The 26,972-nt window shown below is 46.7% G+C and overlaps 1 protein-coding gene across 2 annotated transcripts in view; it reads right to left on the bottom strand.

Annotated features, from left to right (window-relative positions):
- The window catches only part of FBXO11 (F-box protein 11), a 501,351-nt gene that overhangs the window by 255,790 nt on the left and 218,589 nt on the right, over positions 1-26,972 (bottom strand). For both annotated transcript variants that reach the window (XM_078649648.1, XM_078649649.1), the window contains exon 12: positions 449-666. In XM_078649648.1, coding sequence (XP_078505774.1) covers positions 449-666 — 218 coding nt within the window. The remainder of the gene's footprint in view (positions 1-448; positions 667-26,972) is intronic.

Here is a 26,972-nt window from a genome sequence, read left to right as displayed (position 1 = left end):
TGTCACACAACTGTGAGTAAGGGCAGTTTTTTCACACAGAGCACGTGCCGCCACAGAAACATATATTTTATCACTCTATTCCTTTTGGTGTGTTTAAAAAGTGGGGGCAACCATTTAAAAAAGAAGCACTTTCCTACAAACTAGCAGTTGAAAAATGGTGTTAATATTTTTGTTAACAGAGGCAGAAGGAATGCTAACAGTTAATCATGGGATCAACGTCCACTGGAATGGTTTATGTTAACACCTTGGGCGCGGGCGCGATTCTGCGCCTGTGCGGCCATTTTTAAGAGTGGGCGGGATCATGACGGCCCCAGCCGTCATCAGAACACGCCCACCGTGATGCATGACGGCCGGGGGCCGTCATCAGCATGGAAGGGGTTAAAGAATTAAAAAGTGGTAAACATTGGTGTATTTTTATTTGGAGAAATGGGTAAGGATTCAAACATACCTTATTGTTGGATCACTATTAGAGGTAATCCATACCCCAGCAAAGTTGTTTGCATAGATTTTGTTTTCTATAAACTGGCCTCTTCCCTTTTCATGAACGTATATGCCTCCTGTTTGGCCATGGTGTATTTCACATCGAACAACAGTTGGATTGGCAAAAGCTTTTACTTCAAATCCAGCTATTCTGTTCCTATGTATGTTACAGCTTTCAAAATAACCCTGAAATTAAAAGGAAACACAATTACTTCAAGAAAACAACATTTCATTAACAAGAATGAACTTCAGATTAAATGTTTCACAACATGGGTTGATAAAAATGGTTTCTGCATGTCTGTCTAGTTTCACTATTTACAAAGAGGATACTAACTATGCAAATGGTTTTGCAGAGGCTAACTACATTAAATGTGCATAGTTTGCATGTCGGGCCGAAGACGGCTGTAATGCCAGAAACCGTTCCCCGGAAGCTTCTTTCCTTTCCAGTGAAGAATTGGCTTGGTAGTTTGGTCTGCCCTGTTCCCATGATGCACTGGGCCAGGGACAGACTAATTTGCATATAGCCAGGTTCTGAACTGGGATGGTGCAGTGTGCTAAAAAACGGTGATGGATCAAGCCCTGATCTCTTGACTGGGTAGGAGTGTTCTGATTAACTCAGATACTCTGTCCATCACCACCCCCTTTTTGAAATTATTTTGGCCACCATGAGTGTGGAAGGGTATGCTCAGACATGAGTCCCTGCTCACTGCACCATCAGGATTCAAGCAAGCCGGGCTGAAGACGGCTGTAATGCCAGAAACCGGTCCCCGGAAGCTTGTTTCCTTTCCAGTGAAGAATTGGCTTGGTAGTTTGGTCTGCCCTGTTCCCATGATGCACTGGGCCAGGGACAGACTAATTTGCATATAGCCAGGTTCTGAACTGGGATGGTGCAGTGTGCTAAAAGGTGATGGATCAAGCCCTGATCTCTTGACTGGGTAGGAGTGTTCTGATTAACTCAGATACTCTGTCCATCACCACCCCCTTTTTGAAATTATTTTGGCCACCATGAGTGTGGAAGGGTATGCTCAGACATGAGTCCCTTGCTCACTGCACCATCAGGATTCAAGCAAGCCGGGCTGAAGACGGCTGTAATGCCAGAAACCGGTCCCCGGAAGCTTGTTTCCTTTCCAGTGAAGAATTGGCTTGGTAGTTTGGTCTGCCCTGTTCCCATGATGCACTGGGCCAGGGACAGACTAATTTGCATATAGCCAGGTTCTGAACTGGGATGGTGCAGTGTGCTAAAAAACGGTGATGGATCAAGCCCTGATCTCTTGACTGGGTAGGAGTGTTCTGATTAACTCAGATACTCTGTCCATCACCACCCCCTTTTTGAAATTATTTTGGCCACCATGAGTGTGGAAGGGTATGCTCAGACATGAGTCCCTGCTCACTGCACCATCAGGATTCAAGCAAGCCGGGCTGAAGACGGCTGTAATGCCAGAAACCGGTCCCCGGAAGCTTGTTTCCTTTCCAGTGAAGAATTGGCTTGGTAGTTTGGTCTGCCCTGTTCCCATGATGCACTGGGCCAGGGACAGACTAATTTGCATATAGCCAGGTTCTGAACTGGGATGGTGCAGTGTGCTAAAAAACGGTGATGGATCAAGCCCTGATCTCTTGACTGGGTAGGAGTGTTCTGATTAACTCAGATACTCTGTCCATCACCACCCCCTTTTTGAAATTATTTTGGCCACCATGAGTGTGGAAGGGTATGCTCAGACATGAGTCCCTGCTCACTGCACCATCAGGATTCAAGCAAGCCGGGCCGAAGACGGCTGTAATGCCAGAAACCGGTCCCCGGAAGCTTGTTTCCTTTCCAGTGAAGAATTGGCTTGGTAGTTTGGTCTGCCCTGTTCCCATGATGCACTGGGCCAGGGACAGACTAATTTGCATATAGCCAGGTTCTGAACTGGGATGGTGCAGTGTGCTAAAAAACGGTGATGGATCAAGCCCTGATCTGTTGACTGGGTAGGAGTGTTCTGATTAACTCAGATACTCTGTCCATCACCACCCCCTTTTTGAAATTAGTTTGCATGTTCAGCATCATAAAGGGGTTTAATTGACGTTTAACTATTTGAAACATAACTTCTAGATGATGGTAGAGACCAAACAAACAAGTTAATTACTTTCAGTAACACCTTATCTGGTAGAAAATATATCTACACGCAGATTCTTTACCTGTGAATTTCCCGGGTGTCAACTGGATCTGAAAGTTTTTCATGAGCAGTACCCCTTCGCCATTAAGTGGTGTCTATCAGCTCTGCATGGCATCCTCGGAAGAGACATTTGCGGCACCTATATAGGCGCCACACAGCCTATATAGCGTGTCCGTTACCTTTCACAACTTTCCACTTCAGAAGCGCAGAGCCAAGAAGCGCACTTATACTGGTGTATACAAACTAGGCCTCCGAAAGGGATCAGCCCTGACCCTAGAAATCAGTTTGCAGTGCGAGGAGGATTGGTGGGTGGGTCGGTCGGTAAAGATTCTGCGGATAGATCATGTCTCTACCAGATAAGGCGTTATCGAAGGTAACTAACTTGTTCCTCTGATAAAGACATCTAGCTGCAGCCTCCTTACCTCTGAATACATACCCAAGCAATTCTAACCCCAGAGGAGGGACTGAGGACAAGTTTAGACAAGGAAATTGTGCAATACTAAACGGCCAAAAGGACTGTCTCTGCGGATTTGACTGTCTAGGCAGTAATGTTCAGTAAAAGTATGCACGATGCCCAAAATGCTGCCTGACAGATGTCCAGGACTGGGACACCCCCACATGCTAACGCAGTGGTAGCACCCTTAGCTATGGTGTGATGAGCCCTTAACCATTCAGGAGGTTGCTTTTTTGCCAGAGCATAACACATTTTGATGCAAAGGATGACCCAACGCAAGATGGTCCTCTTTTGCACAGTCCAACCCTTCTTAGCTGCAACCTACCCCACGAAGAGTTGGCTGTCCACCCAAAACTCTTTTGTGCGGTCCAGGTAGAACGACAACTCTATTTTTCGGTCCAGAAGGTGGAGTTGCTCCTCTTCTATGGAGGGAAGCGTAGAAAGTGGGCAAGGTGACAGCTTGTCCCACATGTAAAGGTGTAATCACTCAGGAGGAAAGAGACCCTAGCGCGAAGAACCAACTTGTCAGGGAATATTGTCAAGAAGGAAAGCTTAGATGATAAAATCTGCAGCTCACTTACCCCTCACACAGAGGTAAGTGACACTAAACAAAGCTGTTTGATGGTGAGCAGCCGGAGGAGACAACTATGCAAGGGCTCAAAAGGAGCACACATGAGGAAGGTGAGAACCAAATGAAGGTCCCACTAAGACCTAAGGAAAGGGGCAGGTGGCAACACATGTACAAGACCTTTGAGAAATCTATGTACAATGGGCGAATTAAATAAGGTAGAAACAGCAGGAAGAGACCCTTTCAGGGTGCCCATTGCCGAGCTCCTAGGCAGGGGTCAAAATAAAAAGCAACATCAGAAAGGGAAGCAGAGGGTGTAGGAAGCAGACTCTGGCTTTATATATCAAAAGGAGATATATTGTGCAAGGAGACCAGGGGTTCTCCTATGAGTGTACAGGGGCTTGCTCTAGCCATCCCGAGGTGCTCTTTTAGGGGGTAGTGTGGTCGACCAGCCTTAGGTTTATCAGAGAGGAGTGCAAAAAATATGCAAATACACACAACAGCCAATAAATGATGCACACGGCTCAATAAGGTGATCTACACAAATTTATAAAATAACACATATGTTTATATATATTTAGGCACCAGAACCAGTTCGATAACTTAAGTTCGTTTTGCAATAGAAATACTTTTTGCATTTAAAAAGTCCAACAGCGCAATTTTCAGAAGCTGCAATCTGATCCTATGGGAGAAAGAACAAGTACAGCATTCAGGCACAGTACAGCGACTTCCGGGACCAATCTCCAGGAGTTTTGGTGAGTGGTTGGCACGGTCAAGGCAGCACCAGCAAAACACCAGGAGCAGCACTAGGGTGGCCGGGTGCAGGGGTGCAAAACAGCATCGGTGTCCAGTGTGAGTCTACAGGGATCGGTCTTCACATAAAGAGGCTGCAGGCTTGGACTAGGAGGCCAGTCGGGCTGAAACAACGGGGGGCTCAGGCCTCACGATCCTCTGGGATGTAGGGACACCTTTGGTCTTCTTCTTCACAGGCCAGGTGCGACTGGTGCAGAGGTGCCTTTAGGCATGTAGTTTTCCATACAGGGAGCAGTAGCAGTAGAGAAGACCTGCAAACAGAGGCTGCGTGCGACATCAGGAAATCCACAAGCAGCAAAACCACAGTGGACGGTCTCTGGCGGGCTGGGGTCCCACTCTGGAACTTTTGGGCCACTTCAACTCAGGCTTGGAGGGACGGGTGCGGTGGTATCATTAGGCGTTGGGTTTTCGTGGTCTTGAAGTCCTCTAAGGTCTCTTTGGGTGCCTGCAGGGTGCAGGGAAGCAGGTCCGCTGCTTCAAAGGAGTTCTTGGTTCCTGGGTGAAGTGATAGCAGGTCTCCTGGGCTTTGTGGACACTGTGGGTGCAGGACAAGTCATATTTTGATGCAACTGTTGAAGTCCCCAGGTAGGACAGCAGGGGTGGGGCCAAGTCAGTTGCTTGGTCTTCAGTTCCTGCTCTTTGTGACATCACAGGATTCTTCTTTTAGGTCAGAAGGATCTTATTTTCTAGTGCCATGGGCACCCCATAAAACTTAGTTTATGGCTGTTAGGGTTGTAACCAATGGGCTACCAACTCCCGGGGTCACTACGTCTCCTATATGACCAATTCCTGTGGGAAGTGAGCATAACCCTGCCCCAGAGTCCCAAGTTTGGTATCAGAAAGATGACTAACTCTGAAAAGATGTGTCCACTTTAGATTAGGCCCCCTTAGCGGTGGTACTGTCCTGGGGTGGGCACGCCTACCTGACTAGCTAATTTTACCACATGCCCAGATGCCAGAGGGCTCCGAACAAAGGAAGTCGGCTTCCTCTTCTGTGAGAGGAGCAAGATTTGCATTTCAGAGGCAGTGGCACCTTTGTAGCTCCCCTGCCTTGGAATGCTAATTAACAGGCCAACCTGATGGAGGGGGTGTGAACACCTTCTTCCCGAGCAGGCTTTGTTTCAGAACTCCTGACAGCAAAGTCCCTCACCCTGGCAGAGACCAGTCAGGTCAACGCACCACAGGCTGGTAGGTTTACAGGGGGCACATCTAAGGTGCCCTCTGTGTGCATGTATTAACAAATCCACTACTGAAACAAGGGTGGGTTTGTGAATACGAGATGTTTGATACCAAACATCCTTATTGTCAATGATGCAATCATGTAGCTGGGGAACTCGTTTTCACAAGTATCCAGCACGTTTTAGAATGGCTTCCCTGTTCACTTAAATTGGAAGAAATGAAACTGACCGGCACAGGAACATATCTGCCCATGCAGATATGACCACACATGTAATATAAGGCACCCTATCTTAGGGCTGTGAGGCCTGCTGTAGGAGTGACTTGCAAATATTAAATGCAGTAGTTGGAGCTGAGCCAAGGTTGGGGTAGCCCACCTGGATCTCTTACCAGTGAAAGCTGTTCTGAGGGTTTGGGGCCAAGTCTTGCTGTGTGACTTTTCCCTCACGGTCCTTTGGCGACGTAGTTGTTGCTGCTGTTAAGCCGCCATTGTCTTTGACGCTGCCACCTTCTCTTGCCTTACCTTCACCTTTGTGCTGCCACTGTGACTGGGGTGCTCGTGGAGACAGGCGAGTCCAGGGTGTGCTACAGGGCATCTGGGAAGGTGGGTGGGGGGGGACGAGACAGACCAGAGCAGTCAAGCACAGACCCACATTCTCTGTTGCAGACCACAGAGCAGCGGTGTGGGGTGGGACTCCAACAGCCCGTTCATTCACCTACACAAACAGCTGGTTAGAGACCGAGACCGAGGTGCAGCGGTGAGTGCGAATCAGGTCACAACACCATCTGCGGGGCAGGTCTCAACACCATCGGCGATGTGGCCCAGAGGGGACTGATATTTCCACTGCACTGCCTCTATGTCTCTTGCCTCTTCATTAGCCTACAACACGTCTCGGCCCCTCGTCCAACCCCCTCCCTCTTCCCCCCCCCCGGGCCATTAAAGGAGGGCAAGAAGATCGGAACTGCAGGACAAGCAAGGGAATACGTTGGGCTTGGAGGTAAGAGAAGGGACATGAGCTTCCATCTGCCAAGTGTGGACCCGGGCACACACACACACACACAGAAGCAGCCAAGGCTGGGTGCGGCTTGTGAGCTGCCCATTGAGTTCCTGCGTGCAGCTCCATTCCATCCCCATCCCCCCCCCCCAGCGCCTCCCATCCTCCAGAAACCCCTTCCCAGCCAGATCAGTACCTGCCCAAAAGTCTCTGCCGACAGTGCTAGGCAAGTAATGAACGCCATACACCCCACTTCTCTCCACCAGGCAAGGCGGACGTGCTCCCTGCACCCCCGGGCACCAGTTGCCAGGGTTGCCCAGGCACAGTCGCATTGGCTGATAGGAGAGATTTACTTTGGGGGCTATGTTGGGGGTAATCAAACACAAGCAGCCATTGGGAACCGCCCTCCAATAGCTGAAATAACCAAAACACCGGAAACATCCTAATGACCACTTCCCCATCAGTCCACAGCCAGAAACACACCAGGGAGCCTAAATATCACAGACTTTTTAAAATCACTCAGGAGCCAAAGCACGGCTGTATCCAGATGCTGCCAATCAACTTTGCCACAAACTCCGATAGGTAATACCACAAAAACACCACATAACCAGATAAAAGTTATTGCGCACGTTCATTCTGCAGAAATCGATCAGTACACCAGGGACCCACACAACAGTCCACCTTCACCAACCAACTCGGGGGGGGGGCACACAGACTGCCAGCTCACTACTCCCCTGCCCACAAGCTCTTTAACTCCCCACCCAGAGACCATGATATTGCATTGCTAGAAACATTATTGGAAACCTCAGCAGAGTGGCATGACCTCCTACTCAGCCCCTTTGAGGGGAAAGACGATTACGACAAGGCTCATTCAAACAGAATAGTAAACCCTGGACCAAAGTACAACTATAATGTTATGTTTTCCCCAATAAAAACGCAATTCAAAAACGACCCTAGTATCAACATCAATATTTTTGAGGACACATCTAAAAACAAGGAAAAATCAATCAAGCAAAGTCCTCTCACCAACAAAAGAAGGCAGATCAGCCAGTCTTTCACCATAGTCTTTAACACCCTTACGGACCCCTTTCATAAACACAATGGAGGTGATCTCCTTGGCGCTCATATACCACTAAGAAAAGGATAATGTTACTTACCCAGTAAGTATCTGTTCTTGGCGCGAAGAGCTGTAGATTGACATGCTTTGCATACTACTGCCATCTAGAGTTGGGTCCGGATGTTTGCAAGTTGTTTTTCTTCAAAGAAGTCTTTCTTAGTCACGAGGTAAGGTGACTCCTCTTTTCGGTGATAGTACGCATGGGCATCGACTCTAATGTTGGATTGTTGTACGCATGGGCATCGACTCTAATGTTGGATTGTTTTCCCACAAGACCGTGGGAATGAAGTAAGTAAGTGTAGTACAGAGAAGTCCATTCGTAGGTAATGTGAATAATAAGAACTGAAACAACCGCAGGTGTCCTGGGAGGAGGGAGAGCGCATGTGAATCTACAGCTGTACATGTCAAGAACAGAAGTTTATAGGGTAAGTAACATAATCCGTTCGAGGGATGTGTGTTGTAGATACACATGCTTTGCATTGATTGTATAGCAGTATTCTCCCAAAGGGGTGGCTAACCAGTAGGTGTTGCAGTTGTTTGAAAAAGTGTTTTAGCACTGCTTGTCCCACATTAGCTTGTTGACGTGCTACTACAGCCACACAATAATGTTTGGTAAACGTGTGGTGTAGACCATGTAGCTGCCTTACATATATCAGCTAAGGGAATGTTACCTAAAAAGGCTATAGATGCTCCTATTTTGTAAGTAGAATGTGCTCTAGGAAGTATATTTAATGTTCTTTTAGCTTAAACATAGCAAGTTTGAATGAATTTAACAATCCATCTAGAAATACGAGATTTAGAGATAGGATTTCCTTTATGAGGTAGAGCAAATGCAACAAAAAGTTGCTTTGTTTTGCGAATTTCGTTTGTTGTATTAATATAGTATAACAGTGCTCTTTTGACCTTAAGTGTGTGTGTGTGTAGAGGCCTTTCTGCTACTAAATCAGGTTAAGGGAAGAACACAGATAACTTAACTGATTGAAAAGCAGAAACTACTTTGGTAGGAATTTAGGTTTGTACTTAGAACCACTATCTTTATGAAGTTGAAAGAAAGGTTCTTCTAAGGTCAATGCCTGTAGCTCACCAACACGTTTAAGTGAAGTGATAGCAATTAGAAAGGCTACTTTCCATGAAAGAAATTGTGTGATGGCTCAAAAGGTGGACCCATAAGCCTTGTGAGAACAATACTAAGCTTCCAGACAGGTGCAGGTGGTACCCTGGGTTATTCTTTTAAGGCTTTCCTTAAAAGCTTTAACTACTGTAACTTTGAATAAGGATAAATGTTGTTTCAAATATGCAGCTACTGCCACAAGGTGTAGTCGAATTGATGTGTAGGCCAAGCCAACTCTGTAGATGCAAAAGAAAACAAAAATATTTTGCATAGATTCATCTAGAGGATCAATTGTATTATTACAGTAGATAACAAACCTTTTCCACTTAGCTGCATAACATGCTCAAGTGGTAGGTTTCCTTACTTCTTTAAGAATTGTCAAACAATCTGGTGGTAGATTTAGGTATCCCAACTCTTAACTTCAGGAGCCAGATTACTAGGTTTGGATGTCTGCTGTCTCAATGGTTCAGTGTGAGAAGGTTGCAAGTGAGGTGCAGCTTTTGGTGGGGCCACTAGAATCAATGAAGTCTGCCTGAGTTTCCAAACAAAAAATGGAAGGAGAGGGAGTGGAGGAATAGAGTAAGCAAATATACCAGACCGTTCATCCATAGGGCATTGCCTTTGGATAGGTGTGGTAATCTGGAGGCGAAATCTGGGCATTTAAGTTCTCTGCTGTAGCAACAAGCATTTGCATGAAAGTTAGAGCTATTGGCTTTGTAAATGACAGGATACATCCTTAGTTGTAAACACTGGAAAACAACATTTAGATTAAGTTGGGCGAGCTAAGCAGAAGAAAGGCGCGGCTGCTGAAATTAAAACATAGGATTATGGCTGGAAAAAAAAAAGCGTGGTGTGCTTCGCTGCTTTTAAAAAAGTAGAGCAGCATGCCACGCTGCTAAAAAAAATATATTCTGTTCTGTGCAGTCTTAACATCAAGTTCTGTGAGCCGCAAATAGAGAAAGAGTGACACGCTTGGGCTTTTGTCAGATGCAGGCAACTGAAGTAGGTAGAGTGAGCACTGCAGCAGGAAGCTGAAACGGAAGCCAAAGTCTCGAATAGCAGGGAAGCTAATTACCCCAGCTGCAGTTGGAGGTACATGTCCCCAGCTGTAAGCACTGAAAAAGGACACTTAGATTAAGTTAGTCAAGCCATGCACGGCCGCTATTGTTTAAGTTGAAGCGCGGCGTGCCGTGCTGCTGAAATTAAAACATATTATGCATGGCTGAAAATATACAAATAAAAAAGTGCGGCACAAGCTTTTTAAAAAGTGTGGCGTGTTGCGCTGCTTTTAAAAAATATATTATGTTTTGTATAGTTTCAACATCAAGTTCTGCGACCTGCACATAAGAAAAGAAAGGTGTAGTCGCCATTATTGCAGATAATGCCCAAAAACATAAGATTAAGTGAGGCGTGCATCACGCTGGATAAAAGAACACGCAGTGTTTATAGTCCTTGCTTACGAGAAGCAAGGCCGGCAGTAACTGCGCCTCTTTTACTGCCAGCCTTGCTTCTATAAGTACAAAGTGTGTATTTACACACAGTTTGCAAGTTTTCAAAACACATAAATAAAAGGCGTTGTCATTTACAATGCCAATAGCTCAAACTCTCGCAAATGTGAGACTTATTGCATTGCAAATGCTTTTTTAGATTTATGATGATCCAATCTTTTAGTATCCACTTATTATTAATGGGTTTATATCTATTTAAAGTTTAATTTTTAAATAATCTCTTTTGTTTCGGTGCATACATTTATATAGTGCTGAGGCGACTGGTCATTTATGTCTATCCATGCAGTACTCGTAGACTTTTCGTCTGTTCGTCTTCTGTTATTGTTCTGCTTATAAGTTTATGCATCACCAGTGCATTATGTTGCTGCAATGTTATGTGACTACTGTTTTTTTATTTTTAATAAAGAATTGAGATACAATATGTCTACAGGCAGCTCTTAACGGTGGTGAAGCTTTGCTGAATGAATGACAATTGCAGAGTGAAGTTTGTACATAGCGCCTCATACCCGGTGAATGCTCCGACATACATATATGCAGCATACTTACATGCGACATGCATACATCGATGTAACATAAAATACATTGACTTTAATGAACTGAGTTGTGCTACGAAGTCAAAAGAGCGCAGTGCTGCAACCAGTGTCTATATCCGAAGTGTAGAGCACCTAGAAGCCATAGGAATGCATTTTTGATACCTCAAATGTATAGCGCTTAGAAAAACTATGTACAAAGCTATAAAGTCTTATAAGTACATTATTCCGTAACTTCGAGCCCTTGTGAATACATTGTCTCTGTCCGAGGTGTATGACGTTATAACGTCCATCAAAACAATGTCTTTAGAGGAGGTATATAGTTCATAGAGGCACTAAGTATATTCAATGTCTGTGCCTGGGTGCTACATAGTTTGAAAACCTTATGAATAGATTATATTCGTATCCGAGCTGTAAAACACATACCAACCTTATGAATACCAAAAATGTATAGCGCTTGAAAACCTTGTGAATGTACTTCCTGTGCACGAAGTTTAGATGAATTAGATGCCTTATCATATCATCTATGCTTGAAAAGTAAATGGCTTAAAAGACTTAATGAACGTATTATGTTTAAACCTAACGTAAATAGTGCTTAGACGTCTAATGAATACATAATATCTATTCTTGAAGTCCCAGTACCAAATGCGTATAGCGTTTAGAAACGTAATGAATAATAGATAATATCTGCCCGCGACATGGTTGCTATATGCATATAGAACATAGAAATCATGTTGTCTATTGCTGCTGTGTATAGAGTCTAGAGTTATGAAAACATTGTGGCTTAATTCAAGGTGTGTGGTGCTCAGTACCCTTAAAAATAAACACCTGTACTCGAGTTTTATAGCACTTAGAAGCCAGGTGGATACATTTCGCTTAACAGAGCTCGGTGTCGCAGTTTTGCAACTCCTAAGAGGTACATAATATGTTTATTCCGAATTCCAAATAATAAAGTGTCCAATCAGGTGACACTGGAAGAGTGAACAGTTGGCACTGCGAGGCGGACGTTCGAATTGTGACTTTGAGATCATAGCAGAAGACAGGAGGGGGCGATTAACACTCAAAACCATTCTGCCGTCTCTGAATAGCATTTGTGAAACAATTCCATCTGTACCCATGATGCACAGCCCTTGGACTCTTATAAATAAATGATATGTATTCCATGTTCATGTGGCGTTTAGAAACGTATGATTATAATACCTCTGTACCAGGGTCACATAGCACTTAGAAGCCTTGCGAATAATTATTCTCTAGAACTTAGTTTAAAGGTTCTACAAACGTATGTGTTTAAATCCAAAAAGTATACAACACTTGAAAACATGTTGATTACATATTTTTGTGCATACCGGAGAAGTGTAGCGCTTAGAAGCCTTGCAAATAATTATTCTCTAGAACATAGTTTAAAGGTCCTACAAACGTATGTGTTTAAATCCTAAAACTATACAACACTTGAAAACATGTTGATTACATATTTTTGTGCATACCGGAGAAGTGTAGCGCTTAGAAGTCTAGTGAACACCGTACTCAAGGCGTTCAGCGCTTCGAAACCATATGAATACCGAATGTACACATATTTGGAGTATAGGTTTGGATATCTGACTGGTGAATACATTATGTGGATACAGGCGAGAATAGTGCCCAGAAGCAAGGCAACATTGTAAACGTAAAGCGAAGGAATATATCGCTTGGAAGTCTTGTTATTATATTAGACGTATATTTGAGGAGAATAGTGCTTGGAAGCCATGCATTTACACAATGTGTACATATGGAGCACAGTATAATAGCTGGAAGATTTGTAAATACAGGGTGCATATATCGGAGGAGGGCAGCCTTTGAAAACTTTGTAGATACATTGTAAATAGCTGAGGATTAAAGCGCTTAGAAGCCTTTCGAACGTCGACACATGACGTGTGTATTTGAGGAGTAAAGTGCCTCGATGCACGACGAATATATTACATATATACATGAGGGGTGTCTTTAGGAGTGATGACCGATGACCCACCATGCAAAAGCTGCAATGAAATATCGCCTTGACATGGGCCTCATAGAGCTGTAGGGAGGCGGCAGCCAGCCACGCATTTGTGGTGCCCGACATAGGCTGAGTTCATGGAAACTGCGGTGTGACTGCTCTTATCCCTGTATCTCTGGCACTTCCTGCCCTGAATGTTTGCTCAGTTTGAAACTTCCCAGTGAGATAAGCCTCTCTCCTGCTGGTGCAGCGAGGGTCCTGCTTCTATCCGCACTCAGTGCGAGGGCGGGCCGTGGAGGGGGCAGCAGCGCCCGGCTTGGCATCGACAGGACTGTCAGAACGAAGGGGCGACAGGTTCGGATTTGAGTGCTTTTTTTTTCTTTCAGATTTATATAGCGCGAACTCGACCCGAAGGTATTGGAGCGCTTTACATGAGACAGAGTAGGGAGAGGAGGGCTCTATGAAATGTGACCAGCCTAACCGGAATGCGGCGCAGTAACGAAAGGAGATAGACTTATAAGGTAGAAAGGGCGTGGAAAAACAACAAGAAGGCGGTGGTATAAAGCAGAGGCGTGGTTAATGTAGAAAACAGCCGGGAAGGTGGACAGCACAAACTATTCGGGACATCTCTCGGGCTAATGCGAGGAAAATTAGTGGAGGTAGAGGGAAGCCGGGACAAGTGGGCAGAGCATGACCAAAGGAAAAGAACCTCCCATTTCCTTTTTCTCCTTCGAAAGAAAATACGAGGAGCCGATTCAAAATCCCAAACCGGACGAATAGCATGAAAATGGAACGAGTGGTGCGCACGAGCAACCCACCTCTTTCCTTCTTTCATTTAGTTGCTTCCCTGTGAAATGGATCTAAAAAAGAATAAGCCCGAGAGTGGTGCGCGCGCGCCACAGCAAGCCACGTGGTTTCAATTATCACGCCCGTGTCTGGGCACGATAATTGAAACCACATGGCAGTGGTGAGCGTAACAGACACCAATAGGCCGCCGCCTTTGGCCAATTGCATGCTGTCTTTGATAAAAAAGACACACGCAAAGGCCAATAGTGTGGCCCATAAGGAAAAGCACACACGCACGAGCGTGTGCGATTCCTAGGTCTGTTTTCAAACCCCAAACTGTTAGATGCTGGAGATGGGCACCCCAACCTGTCAGAGATGCATCTGCTGTTACTACGACCTGTGGATCGGGTCAATTAAGGGCCGCCCTTTTGATTGTGTGTTCCAGCACCGCAGAGAGCGATGAGTGCAGCGGACTACCAAAACTAGATCTGTTTATTGATCCTGTGTTTGATTCCACTGACGTGCTAAGCATTCCTGTAGAGGAAATGCGTAATCTTGCTTAAGGTACTATTGCAATGCATGACGCCATCATCCCTAATAGTTACATGAAAGTTTTGACTTTAGGTATTGGTTGTTTTGAAACTGTAATAATAAAGTTTGAAAGTTTGGAATTCTGTCTGCATTGGGAGAAACTAGACCTGTGTGAGTATTTACCATTGCTCCCAGAAATGGTTGCATTTGTGAGTGTTGAAGATGGGACTTTTGTGCATTGACTGTAAATTCCATTTGATGGAGAAGGTTTATGGTAGATTGAGTATGTTGCAAACACTTTTGCTGTGCGTTGGCTTTGATGAGCCAATCGTCCGGATATGGGAAGAAATTAATTTGTTGTCTTCTTAGATGAGCTGCTTCGACTGCTTGACATTTTATGAATACTCTGGGTGGAGTAGTCACTGTGAATGGTAGTACATTTGAATTGATAGTGATTTCCTGCTTCCACAAATCTGAGATACTTGCGATGTTCTGGGTGGATAGGAATATGAAAGCATGCGTCCTTTAAGTCTAGTGTTGACAAAGTTGCCTTGTTGTAGAAGTGGAAGTACTTGTTGAAGGGTAACCATATGGAAATGTCCTGACAGTATGTATAGGTTTAAAACGGAGATCAAAGATTTGTCGTAAAGACCTGTCCTCCGTGGGGATTAGAAGTAAATGGAGTAAACTCCTGATCCTTGGTGTTGTAATGGAACTGGTTCAAAAGCTTCTTTTGTTAGAAGAGCTTGTACTTCTTGTTTGAGGAGCTGTAGCAGCAAGTGTTTGTGAGCGTGACTTGGAATATTGGGAGGATTGCTGGTAAGCTCCAGGAAATAACCATGTTGGATAATGTCTAATACCCATTTGTCTGATGTTATTAATTGCCAAACGGGAAAGATTTGTTGTAGTTACCCGACAGGTGTAAAATGGTCTCGGGGATTTGTAGGCAAGTCACTGTTTGTTGGGAGATGGAGAGGTACGTGTTGGTGTGCCTTTACCTCTGCCTTTGAAGTTATTTCCTCTGTACCCACCTTTATAGAAACCTCTTGATGGCGAGGGTTGTGTGTTTGACCTGTAGGAGGACACATTGGGATCTGAGTAGTTATCTTTGGATCCTCCTCTATAAAACGAGTGGTGAAAGGAGCCACTATTAAATGGTGACTGTAGAGCTCCCACTGATTTTGTCACTTCACTGTATTTTCTCAAGTGACTCATCTACTTGAGGTTCAAAAAGGATCAAGGATATGTGGGGGAAACCTCCTGTTCCATGACAACAAGACTTCCAGAGCACAGGTCAGCCTTCCGAACCAAGAAAATGAATGCCCTACTAGTTAAGCATTTTATGCAGGCACAGCATACCACCCAAGAAATAAGATGGCTTATTCTTGAGAAAATACGTATTACCACAGGCAGTTTGAGTTAAGAAGTATGGAAAAGGAGAGAGGTCTATTGGATGTTCGGCATGGCTTTGCAGTTCGGGCTGGACTGTTCCCATGAGGCACAGGGTCAGACTGATTTGCATATAGCCATGTCTGAACTGGGGTGGCAGAGAGGGCTAAAGAACGGTGATGGATCAAACCCAGATCTTTTGACTGGGTGTGAGTGTTTGATTGGTTCTGATACTCCGTCCATCACCTCACCCTTTTGTACCGCTTTTGGCCGCCATAAGTGTGGCAGGGTATGCTCAGACGTGAGTCCCATGCTCACTTTGCCACTGGATTCAAGCAAGCCGGGCTGAAGACGGCTGGAATGCCAGAAACCGGTCCTCGGAAGCTTGTTTCCGGTCCAGGGAAGGCATGGCTTGGCAGTTCGGGCTGGACTGTCCCATGAGGCACAGGGTCACACTGATTTGCATATAGCCATGTCTGAACTGGGGTGGCAAAGTGGGCTAAAGAACGGTGATGGATCAAACCCAGATCTTTTGACTGGGTGTGAGTGTTTGATTGGTTCTGATGCTCCGTCCATCACCACCCCCTTTTGTACGGCTGCTGAATTCATATATGTGCATAGACTGTATAGCAGTATCTCCTCTAGCGGTGGTTACCTGTGCCAGCAGCAGCAGTTTGAAAGAGAGTTTTGCGGACAGCCTGGCCTACAGCAGCTTGCTGCTTTGCTTGCACGTCTACACAGTAGTGTTTTGTGAAGGTGTGTATGGTAGTCCATGTGGCTGCTCTACATATGTCTTCAAGAGAAATATTTCCTAGGAAAGAAATGGATGCCCCCATTTTTCGCGTAGAGTGTGCTCTTGGGGGTACAGTTAAAGTGTGTTTAGCCTTTTGATAACATATCTGAATGCATTTAACTATCCATCTTGCTATTCCTGACTTTGATATGGGATTCCCTTTATGTTGTGGTGAAAAAGCAACAAATAATTGCTTTGTTTTTCTAAATGATTTCGTTCTGTCCACATAATAAAGCAGAGCTCTCTTTACATCCAGTGTGTGTAGGGCTCTTTCCGCTACGGACTGTGGATTTTGGAAGAACACTGGCAGTTCTATTGATTGATTAATATGGAAACTGGATACGACCTTTGGCATAAACTTAGGGTTTGTTTTAAGAACTGCACTGTTAGCATGTATTTGCATGAAGGGTTCTTGAATTGTTAGTGCTTGTAGCTCGCTAACTTGCCTGAGTGAGGTAATGGCAATCAAGAATGCCACCTTTCATGTTAGAAATTGCAATTCGCAGGAATGTAGAGGTTCGAAAGGAGGTCCCATAAGTCTGGTAAGTACTATGTTTAGGTTCCAGACTGGGGAAGGTGGGTGCCTTGGAGGAATCACCCTTTTAAGACCCTCCATAAAAGCCTTGATTGCTGGTACTCTAAACAGTGAAAGGTGTTGCCTGTTTTGAAGGTATGCTGCTATAGCAGCAAGGTGTAGTCTTATTGGAGAGTATACTAGGTTGCATCTATGAAGATTCAGTAGGTAACATATGATGTTCTGAATGGAAGCATCTAATGGGTTGATTTGATTATTGTTGCAGTAAATAACAAATCTTTTCCATTTAGCTGCATAACATGCTCTAGTAGTTGGTCGTCTTGCCTCCTTAATGATGTTCATGCAGTTTGGAGGCAAGTTAAGGTATCCAAATTCTAAGATTTCAGGAGCCAGATCGCTAGGTTCATCTGATTGGGATCTGGGTGTCTGATTTCTCCATGGTTCTGAGTTAGAAGATGGGGAGCGAGGCGCAGCCTTTGATGAGGAACTACTGAGAGCTCCAGGAACGTTGTGTACCATGGCTGTCTCACTCATGTGGGAGCAACTAGGATCAGTGTGAGTGACTGTTGCCGCAGTTTGCGTGCCACCAGCGGAATCAGTGGTGCTGGGGGAAAAGCGTACGCAAATCTGCCTGACCAGTTCATCCATATCGCATTGCCCTGTGACAACGGATGTGGGAACCTGGCGGCAAAGTACTGGCATTTTGAGTTTTTGTTTGTGGCAAACAGGTCTATCTCTGGATGCCCCCAGTGATCGAAGAATGGTTGGAGAACACGGGGGTGAATCTCCCATTCGTGTAGTTGTTGGCTGTGTCTGCTGAGCAGATCCGCTATTTGATTGTCTTTCCCCGGGAGGTGTTCTGCCAGGAGAAAGATGTCTTTTGGAATTGCCCACTTCCATATGCTCTGTGCCAAGGGGTGTGCCAAGCTGTGGGGAGTGCGTTCCTCCCGGTTTTTGGATATAGTACATGGCTGTCATGTTGTCCATCCGGATCAACACAGTCTTGATGTACAGGTATCTTTGGAATGCTTTTAGAGCTAGGAATATTGCTAGCAACTCTAGTTGGTTGATATGCAGTTTCTTTTGTTTGATTTTCCAGAGCCCTTGTACTGTGTATTGAAGTAGGTGGGCTCCCCAACCTGTTAGTGATGCGTCCGTTGTTAGTACTAGTTGTGGAACTTGCTCTTCGAACAGTCGCCCCTTGGAAAGGTTTAGTGGGTTCCACCACTGCAGAGAATTGTAAGCGCGGCTGTCTACCAACACTAGGTCTTTTAGTTGTCCTTGAGCTTGGTTCCACTGCCGTGCTAGACATTCTTGCAATGGACGCATTTGTAGTCGGGCATGGGGGACAATGAATATGCAGGACGCCATCATGCCTATGAGCTGCATGAAGACTCGAGCTGGCAAAGAGTGTTGTGGCAGAAATTTGCGAATGAGTATCTGCATGCTGGCTATCCTCGCTGTGTTTGGATATGCCTTTGCCACTGAGGTATCTATAGTAGCTCCCAGATATTGTTGTGTGTGGGATGGTTGTAGATGCCATTTTGGGTAGTTTATTGAAAAACCTAGGCTGTGTAGCAGCTGAAGTGTTTGAGACGTGTCTCTTGCACACTGTTCGTAGGATTTTGCTTGTATTACCCAATCGTCTAGGTATGGGAACACGTGGATGTGTTGCCTCCTGAGATGTGCAGCTACTGTCGCTAAGCATTTTTGTAAACTCTCTTGGAGCCGTGGTTACCCCGAAGGGGAGAACCTTGAATTGGTAGTGTTGACCTATTGTGAACCTGAGATATTTCCTGTGAGCTGGATGGATGGGTATGTGAAAATACGCATCCTTGAGGTCCAATGTAGCTAGGAAGTCTCCTTGCTGGAGCAGCGGGAGCACTTGCTGTAGTGTGATCATATGGAAGTGCTCCGAGAGTATGTATTGATTTAGGGGTCTGAGGTCCAATATTGGTCTGAGTGAACCGTCCTTCTTGGGAATAAGGAAGTACAGTGAGTATACTCCTGTCCCTTGGTGTTGGAAAGGGACTGGCTCTATGGCCCCCTTTTCCAGCATGCATTTCACCTCTTGTTGTAGCAGGGTGATGTGTTCTTTGGACATAGGGCGGTGTCTGGGTGGTATGTTTGGTGGAGTAGAAGTGAGTTCTAGGCAATAACCATACTGGATAATTTGTCTCACCCACCTGTCTGTGGTAATGGAGTTCCAGACAGGTAGGAATTGTTGAATCCTGCCTCCGACTGGTGTTAGGTGGTCTGGAGGTAGTGTGATGAAGTCACTGTTTTGTGGCAGTGGAGGCTCTGGCGTTATTGCCTCCACGTCCTCTTCCCTTATTATTGTTACCCCTATAGCCTCCTTCGTTGGAGTTCTTGTTGAAGGAACCCTGGGTGTTGCTTTTGTATGTAGATGGGGTTTGTGAAGTATTGCCTCGTGTAGCTGCTCTGTATGAGGAGCGTTGAAAGGAACCTCTGTGTTGTTGAAACTGCAATGCACCCATTGATTTTGCGGTTTCTGTATCCTTTTTCATTTTGCCTAAAATGGTGTCGACTGCAGGGCCGAAAGGGAAGTCTTGATTGACTGGTTGGTTAAGAATGGTGGATTGCACCTCGTTCTTAAAGCCAGAAATGCGTAGCCATGCGTGTCTTCGTAATAAGACGCTAGTGTTAATGGACCTGTCTGCAGTGTCAGCTGCGTCAAGCGCACATTTAATGGAGGCGTTTGTAATACATTTCCCCTCCTGTATAAGGTCGTTAGCTTGTTCTTTGAAAGGTTCAGGAAGGTGTTGCATCAAACTTTCAAGCTGGTCAAAGTGTGCTCTGTCGCAACGAGCTAGTAGAGATTGTGTGTTTGCAATTTTCCTGTTGTCTGTGAGTTGGCCCGTTTGCGTGCATTAGCCACTTCTAGTGAATCTAACGGCAACTGACCTCTGATATAAGTAGGGTCTGTAGGGGCCGCCTTATATTTCTTTTCAATCCTGGGATTGATTACACGTGCCCTGGCTGTATCTTTAAATATATCTGGCGCGTGTTTTAGCACCCCTTTCAACATTGGAAGTGTCCTGACATTTTTCTCTGAAGTAGGGAATGTGTCAAATAAAAAGTCTTCTTCTATAGGTTCATTGTGCATGTCTACGTTGTGGTACTGCGCTGCCCTATCTATTAGCTGGTTGAAGACAATGGTGTCGTCAGTAGGGGACGGCTTTGTTGGATAGGAGGACGTGTCAGGGATGGGATGCGTGTCATATGGATCAGTAGGCTCTACCCATGGTTCATTTTGAGGGTTAGGATCCTCTGGATAGTTAAAATCATATTGAGGGTCTTCCCCTGTGTCGCCCTCATTGTCCCCAGAGTGCGTAGGAGAGTAAGGAGCATAAGGCGTAGTAGGCATAGTGGGATAGAAAGGAATGAAGGGTCTAGAGGGAGAAGTCCCAAAGTCCTTTTTCTTTCTAGGAATGGGGGAATGAGAGTCCGTGTCCAATGGCCTCTTTTTCCTGTGTAGGATTGTGACTTTACCAGTGTCAGGGTTTATATATATCTTTGCCTGATCCTCTGATGGCTCTGGATGGAAGAGTTCTTCTTCCACCGTCCGTGGCTGTCTCTGACTTTTTTGGCTCAGTCTTTCTTGGATCGACCGCTGCCTTTGGGTCGACAACCTTTTTTGGTTCGACGACTTTCGGTGCCTTATTGCTCTTCCTCGGCTCGGTTTGTTTGTCCGGGTCGACGAATGATTGCGGATCGACCGGATCTTTAGGTTCGATGTGCTTTCTGTGCTCGAGAGGTTTTTTAGGTGTACTGTCTTTAGTCGAGTCGACGGTTTTTCTCGGATCAACCGATTTTTTAGGAGCACTTGTCTTTGGGTCGGGTTCCTTGTTTGGCTCGAACACCTTCTTCTGTTGGGCCACAGGCTTCGGTACGACGCCCTCTGTGTCGGCGACCTTCTTCGGTCCGACGACTTTCGGGGCAGAGGCCTTCTTTGGGTCGACGGCCTGCTTCGGGTCGGCGCCCCTTGGTTAGGCGGCCTTCTTTGGCTCGACGGCCTTCTTTGGTTCTGCGCTTTTTGGCTCGACGGCCTTCTTCGGGTCGACGCCCTTAGGCTGTACGGCCTTCTTCGGTTCGACGCCCTTCGGGTCGACGACCTTTTTGGGTTCCCGAACCTTTTTAGGGATAACGTTACTTGGACCTGGGGGGTCTGAAGGCTTAGTCTTTGGTTTCGGAGCCGAACCGGACGGCGGGGCTGCTGAATGATATTTAGGATCTTGGCCAAGGCCTTTAGGCGATGCCTCGATCGGAGCCTTCTGTAACTGGGTAATTGGTGACGGGGGCAATGTACTCACGATTTGCCCCGGTGGGATTTCGTCATCGGAGTCCGAATGGTCCTCGACGATGACGATCTCTAGATCCGAATCTTCTCCTTCTGGAAGTTCCTGTTCATCCTCAAAGATGTTGTCTGGTTCCGGTGCCTGTCGCTGCATCTCTTGCCTAGCGGCCCGTCGAATCCGGATGGTTTTCTTCGAACGGATTTGGGCACAGGCTGGGCAGGTTTCTTCCTTGTGGTCTGGTGATAGGCACTTGTTGCATACTGTGTGTCTGTCAGTATGCGGGAACTTGGGAGTGGTATTGTGGGCACCTTTTTAATGGGCTCCTTTCCATCGACAGCAGGCCCACGTGGCGTCGAAAAGGCCCAACGGCCCGAGTCGAGATGGAAAGCGTGATCGAGTCAAGAAGTACCGAGCGAGAACAATACCGTCAAAGTCCTTTTGGCCTCTAGAAAAGTTTAGTTTTGATTCCGAAGTTGGAGTGTAGGAAAAACATCCGAACCCAATGGCGGAAAAAAACAAATCTGAAGATGGAGAAGATGCTCATGCGCACTATTGTCCAAGGGAGGAGCCACCTATCTCGTGATACTTCGAAGACTCTTCCAGGACAACAAGGTGCAATCATCCGGACCCAACACTAGGCGGCGATCTATGCACAGATATGAATTCAGCAGCCCACATGCCTCGAACCTTGGGTTAACAGAAAACCAGTCTCTTGATTCTAGCAGTAGGCAAGTGCAACTGTCTAAATGGTATCTTGAACGGCTTCAACAAAAAGTCTTCAAGGTCCCCTGGGTCCACCATGAAAAGGTTTAACCACTTGGATGCTAAGGTGTTTTATGGCTTTGAATGTAATTTCCATTGAAGTCAATGGAAACTCCATGACGAGCTGGGCTCGTCATGAGCGTCGAAGGGGTTAAGGGGGTTGTTGAAATGGTTAGCAGCACTTGCTAATGCATAGATTCTCTTCAGACAAAGCAAGTCTTGACAATGCACAGTTTCTATTATTGCTTCATGTGGCGGCTGAAGGGACATATTTCAACAGGAGGTGCCTTACTTGGTCAAGCAACACTAAGGCACCTTGGGGAGTGATCTCAGTAAATGAGCCGTATATACATATACCTGGACCATTCACTGGCACCACACTGATAAAGATCATTGCTGCTGAGCTCAGGGAAAACAGGAAAGCTCTGTGAGGTAATAAGCCAAGTTCACCTATTTTCTCAGATATTTATTCACTAGGACCTAGATCAAATAAAGAGGCATCGTTGAAGCCCGCAGCACAAAGCCAACGTGCTACTGACCAGCACAAACAATAGGGGCCTTTGTCACGAATTTCGAAAAAAATAATTTTTTAGAGTAGGTCATCATAAATGCACAACATTCAGTTCAAAACCGGATACCGGATGCCTGCACTCTGCCACAGCACTCCAGGACATCGGCAATCTGTTATCGGCACTTTCTATTTACCTGAACACCTGCAGTGCACCTACTTACATGCCACTGCATCCGACTGTAAGGAGGCAAGCTGGCACTCTGCTTTTCCTGTCAGGATTTTAACATCGCTTCCCATTGACAACACATACCAACACCCTGGCACTGCACTACCCAATGCAGACGAACATTCTGGCACTGCACCCACAGCACCCCAAAAATTGGCATTCATATAGCATGCACGCACTGCCTGACACCAGCCAGAAACATGATAGTATGCCCGGCACGGAGTACAACCAAATATTGGCACTCTGCTGTGTACTCGGCTGTCCGTCAAGCGCAGGGCGTGCAATGAAAAACAGAAGTGTAGGTGGTGAATAACTTCCCCTAGCTGCCAGCACTCACTCATCCGTCAGAACCTGATCAGCGGTCGCGAAAAACTTAAAATTCCTAGACAACCTCGAAGATAATTTGTCTGGGAAACTCCAGTAAAGTTCATACAAGTTTAAAACATTGTGGAGCCGACAGGGGGGGGGCGGAGGGGGGGCGATGCGCGTGCTGGCAGCCTCCGGGGACAGGAGATGTGCACGCGTGCGCATCGACTGTCTGTACGCGTGCACATCTGTCCGACCGTGCCACCTCCTGTCTCCCTTCCAGCACCAAAGCAACAACAATAGTCTCGCTAGCGAAGCAGCGCATGCGCTGCGTTCGCTAGCGAGACCTAAAAAAAAGGAGTTTTGTTAAGAAGAGTTTTCTGTGTGTTAAACATCATAAAAAATTGCACAATACATAAGTATACTGGCTATCTTTATTACTTCAAGATGAAGTTGTGGCAATTGAAGCCTATTTAGTTAGACTCCATTATTGTCTTTTCTATCTCTTAAGTGTCTTTGCAGGCCTTCCTGAAGATAGGCGAAAAATATCCACTTAAGAAGATACATCTAAAGAAGTGCTCCAGGGTCCCAGCATGTGGGCAGGACTATTCAAGTGCTTATGACTATACATAGAAAACCCCTACAAGAGAACCACAGATACTTATTTTATGAACTTGATAACCACAGTTTGAGGTTGCTGCCCAACTCTTTATCTTTTGGTAATCCTTGTATGGGATAAAAGACTCGTTAGGGGTTTCACCATGACCACTCAATCCGACCTAGAGATGGATGGCAAGCATGTCTGATTATAATCTGACACCTTTATTTCTTGTCCAATCAAGTCACCATGACCACTCAATCAGACCTAGAGATGGATGGCAAACATGTCTGATTATAATCTGACACCTTTATTTCTTGTCCAATCACAGAAGAAAAAAGTTATTATAAGGTTTAAAGTGTTAAACAGAACCAAATAATTTTTCACCACAATAGACGTGCCAACTTTATTTTCGTTGATTCTTCTGTCCCTGACTCTTCCTTCTGTGTGAATAGTCATTGTCTTCTTTCTAAGGGTAAGCCCAAATTCACTAGTAAGCCTGCAACAGTGACCGAGTGAACGATAGGCCAAGTAGAGTTTTCCGTAAAGGAGAAAATAGGGAGATATTTGAATTGGTACCAATTTGGATGCTACTAAAGGGCTGGCATGCCTGTAGATCAATACTTTTCCACCTGGGTGTAGTGAAGTTTATAACATTAGTACTCTGCCGTATACGCATCATCCCCTGAATTGGACAGCAACGTCAAGCGTGATCTCTCTCTGTAATGCCTATTGACAAAATGCTGAGTCTTACGATAGTTGTGGGTAGTGTTGGCAAAGTCAATATCTAATGCTTTGCCATATGCATATTGGTAGCACTTGACAATGGCAGACAGCAACAGGAAAATAACGCCTTCAAACTGAAAGCGCTTCAAATCAACACTTACATCGGGGAAGTGGGGAAATAAGAGATAGGCTTCAACAACTTAGAAAAAAAATAACAATGCAGGAAGCACCTAGGATAGCTTTAGAGATGGCCTATCGCCTCCACTTGATGACTGTTGTGGTTAATGTGTCAAATATTGGTGACACTTCCGAAATGAGAACCCACTACTGAAGCCTCTGAATCTTTAAAATGGTTAGTAGTCAACAGGTTCCCCGCAGAAGCTGGAACAAGATCACTGCAGACCAGCTCGCTACTTCCCTGAGCAAGAACCCTCCCACCAGCACAACGAACCCCAGCCAAGCGGCCACCAACCTCACGAAATGGATCAGCGACTGCGCAGACGACCTCGCCCCTCTGAAGACCCCGCCGAGCAGACCCGGCAGCAAGAAAGCACCATGGTTTAACGACGAACTCAAGAGCTCCAAGAAGAACTGCAGAGCACTCGAGAAAACCTGGCGCAGAGACCCAACACCGGACAACATGATTGCCCTCAAGCTCGCCACCCGAAAACACCACCAACTGATCCGCGCCACCAAGAAAACCGCATTCAAGGAACGACTGGACAACAACGCACACAACAGCAAAGAACTCTTCAGCATCGTGAAAGAGCTCTCCAACCCCAACGCCGGAAACAACGACATCACCCCTTCGCAAGACCTCTGCAACTCCCTCGCCTCCTACTTCCACAACAAGATCGCGGACATACACAACAGCTTCAGCACTCAACCGACGCACGCCACGACCGAACCACCGCCCCCCACTACCACCCTCCGCGCCTGGACCCCGATCAGCACCATAGACACCGTCAACACGATGAACTCCATCCACTCCGGATCTCCGACAGACCCCTGCCCTCACCACGTCTTCAACAAGGCCGACGCGGTCATCGCACCCCACCTGCAGGACATCATCAACACCTCCTTCGTCACCGCTACCTTCCCGGAGAGCTGGAAGCACGCCGAACTCAGCGCCCTACTTAAGAAGCCATCAGCCGACCCCACCGACCTCAAGAACTACCGCCCCATCTCGCTGCTCCCATTTCCGGCAAAAGTCATCGAGAAGACCGTCAACAAGCAACTGGCCGCCTTCCTCGAGACGAACGGCTCCCTCGACCCCTCGCAGTCTGGCTTCCGGGCCAACCACAGCACCGAGACCGCCCTGATCGCAGCAACCGATGACATCCGAGCCCTGCTCGACAACGGAGAAACAGCGGCCCTCATCCTCCTGGACCTCTCCGCGGCCTTCGACACTGTCTGCCACCGTACCCTAGTACAGCGCCTCAGCAAAATCGGAATCCAGGAGAAGGCACTGGAGTGGATCATCTCCTTCCTCGCCGGAAGGACACAGAGAGTCCGCCTCCCCCCGTTCAGATCGGAGGCCTCCGAAGTCATCTGCGGCGTTCCTCAAGGCTCCTCGCTCAGCCCAACACTCTTCAACGTCTACATGAGCCCCCTCGCAGCCATCGCACGCCAGCACAACCTCAACATCATCTCCTACGCCGACGACACCCAGCTGATCCTCTCCCTCACCAACGACCCCGCCACCGCCAGAGCCAACCTACACGAAGGGATGACAGACGTTGCCAAGTGGATGATGAACAGTCGCCTGAAACTGAACTCTGACAAGACGGAAGTCCTCATCCTGGGATCTTCACCCTCCGCCTGGGACGACTCCTGGTGGCCCCCCGCCCTGGGCAGCGCTCCCAAACCCACGGACCACGCACGCAACCTGGGCTTCATCCTGGACTCCTCCCTCTCCATGACCAGACAAGTCAACGCCGTCTCCTCGTCGTGCTTCAACATCCTGCGCATGTTACGTAAGATCTTCCGATGGATCCCCACCGAGACCAGGAAGACGGTCACCCAGGCCCTCGTCACCAGCCGTCTAGACTACGGCAACTCCCTCTACGCCTGTACCACCGCCAAACTCCAGAAGAGACTCCAGCGGATCCAGAACGCCTCAGCACGACTCATCCTGGACATCCCCCGCCGCAGCCACATGTCCGGACACCAGAGACCTGCACTGGCTCCCGGTCAACAAGAGAATCACCTTCCGGCTCCTCACCCACGCACACAAAGCCCTACACAACCAAGGCCCAGGATACCTCAACAGCCGCCTCAACTTCTACGCTCCCAAACGCCAGCTGCGATCGACCAGCCACGCCCTCGCCGCCGTCCCTCGCATCCGAAGAGCCACCACAGGAGGAAGGTCCTTCTCCTACCTGGCCGCCAAGACTTGGAACTCCCTTCCGACCCACCTACGCCTGACCCAGGACCACCTCGCCTTCAGGAAGCAACTCAAGACCTGGCTGTTCGAGCAGTAGCGGACCCCCTCCCCCCAGCGCCTTGAGACCATCCGGGTGAGTAGTGCGCTTTACAAATGCTTTGATTGATTGATTGATAGTCTTTTTTCTGTGATTGAAGGACAAATGTTCATGCTGTGGCTTTACTCTCCTT

This window comes from Lissotriton helveticus, chromosome 6 (assembly GCF_964261635.1).
Source record: "Lissotriton helveticus chromosome 6, aLisHel1.1, whole genome shotgun sequence".
In the NCBI taxonomy this organism is placed as follows: domain Eukaryota; kingdom Metazoa; phylum Chordata; class Amphibia; order Caudata; family Salamandridae; genus Lissotriton; species Lissotriton helveticus.
This window is presented reverse-complemented; position numbering and strand designations above follow the sequence as displayed.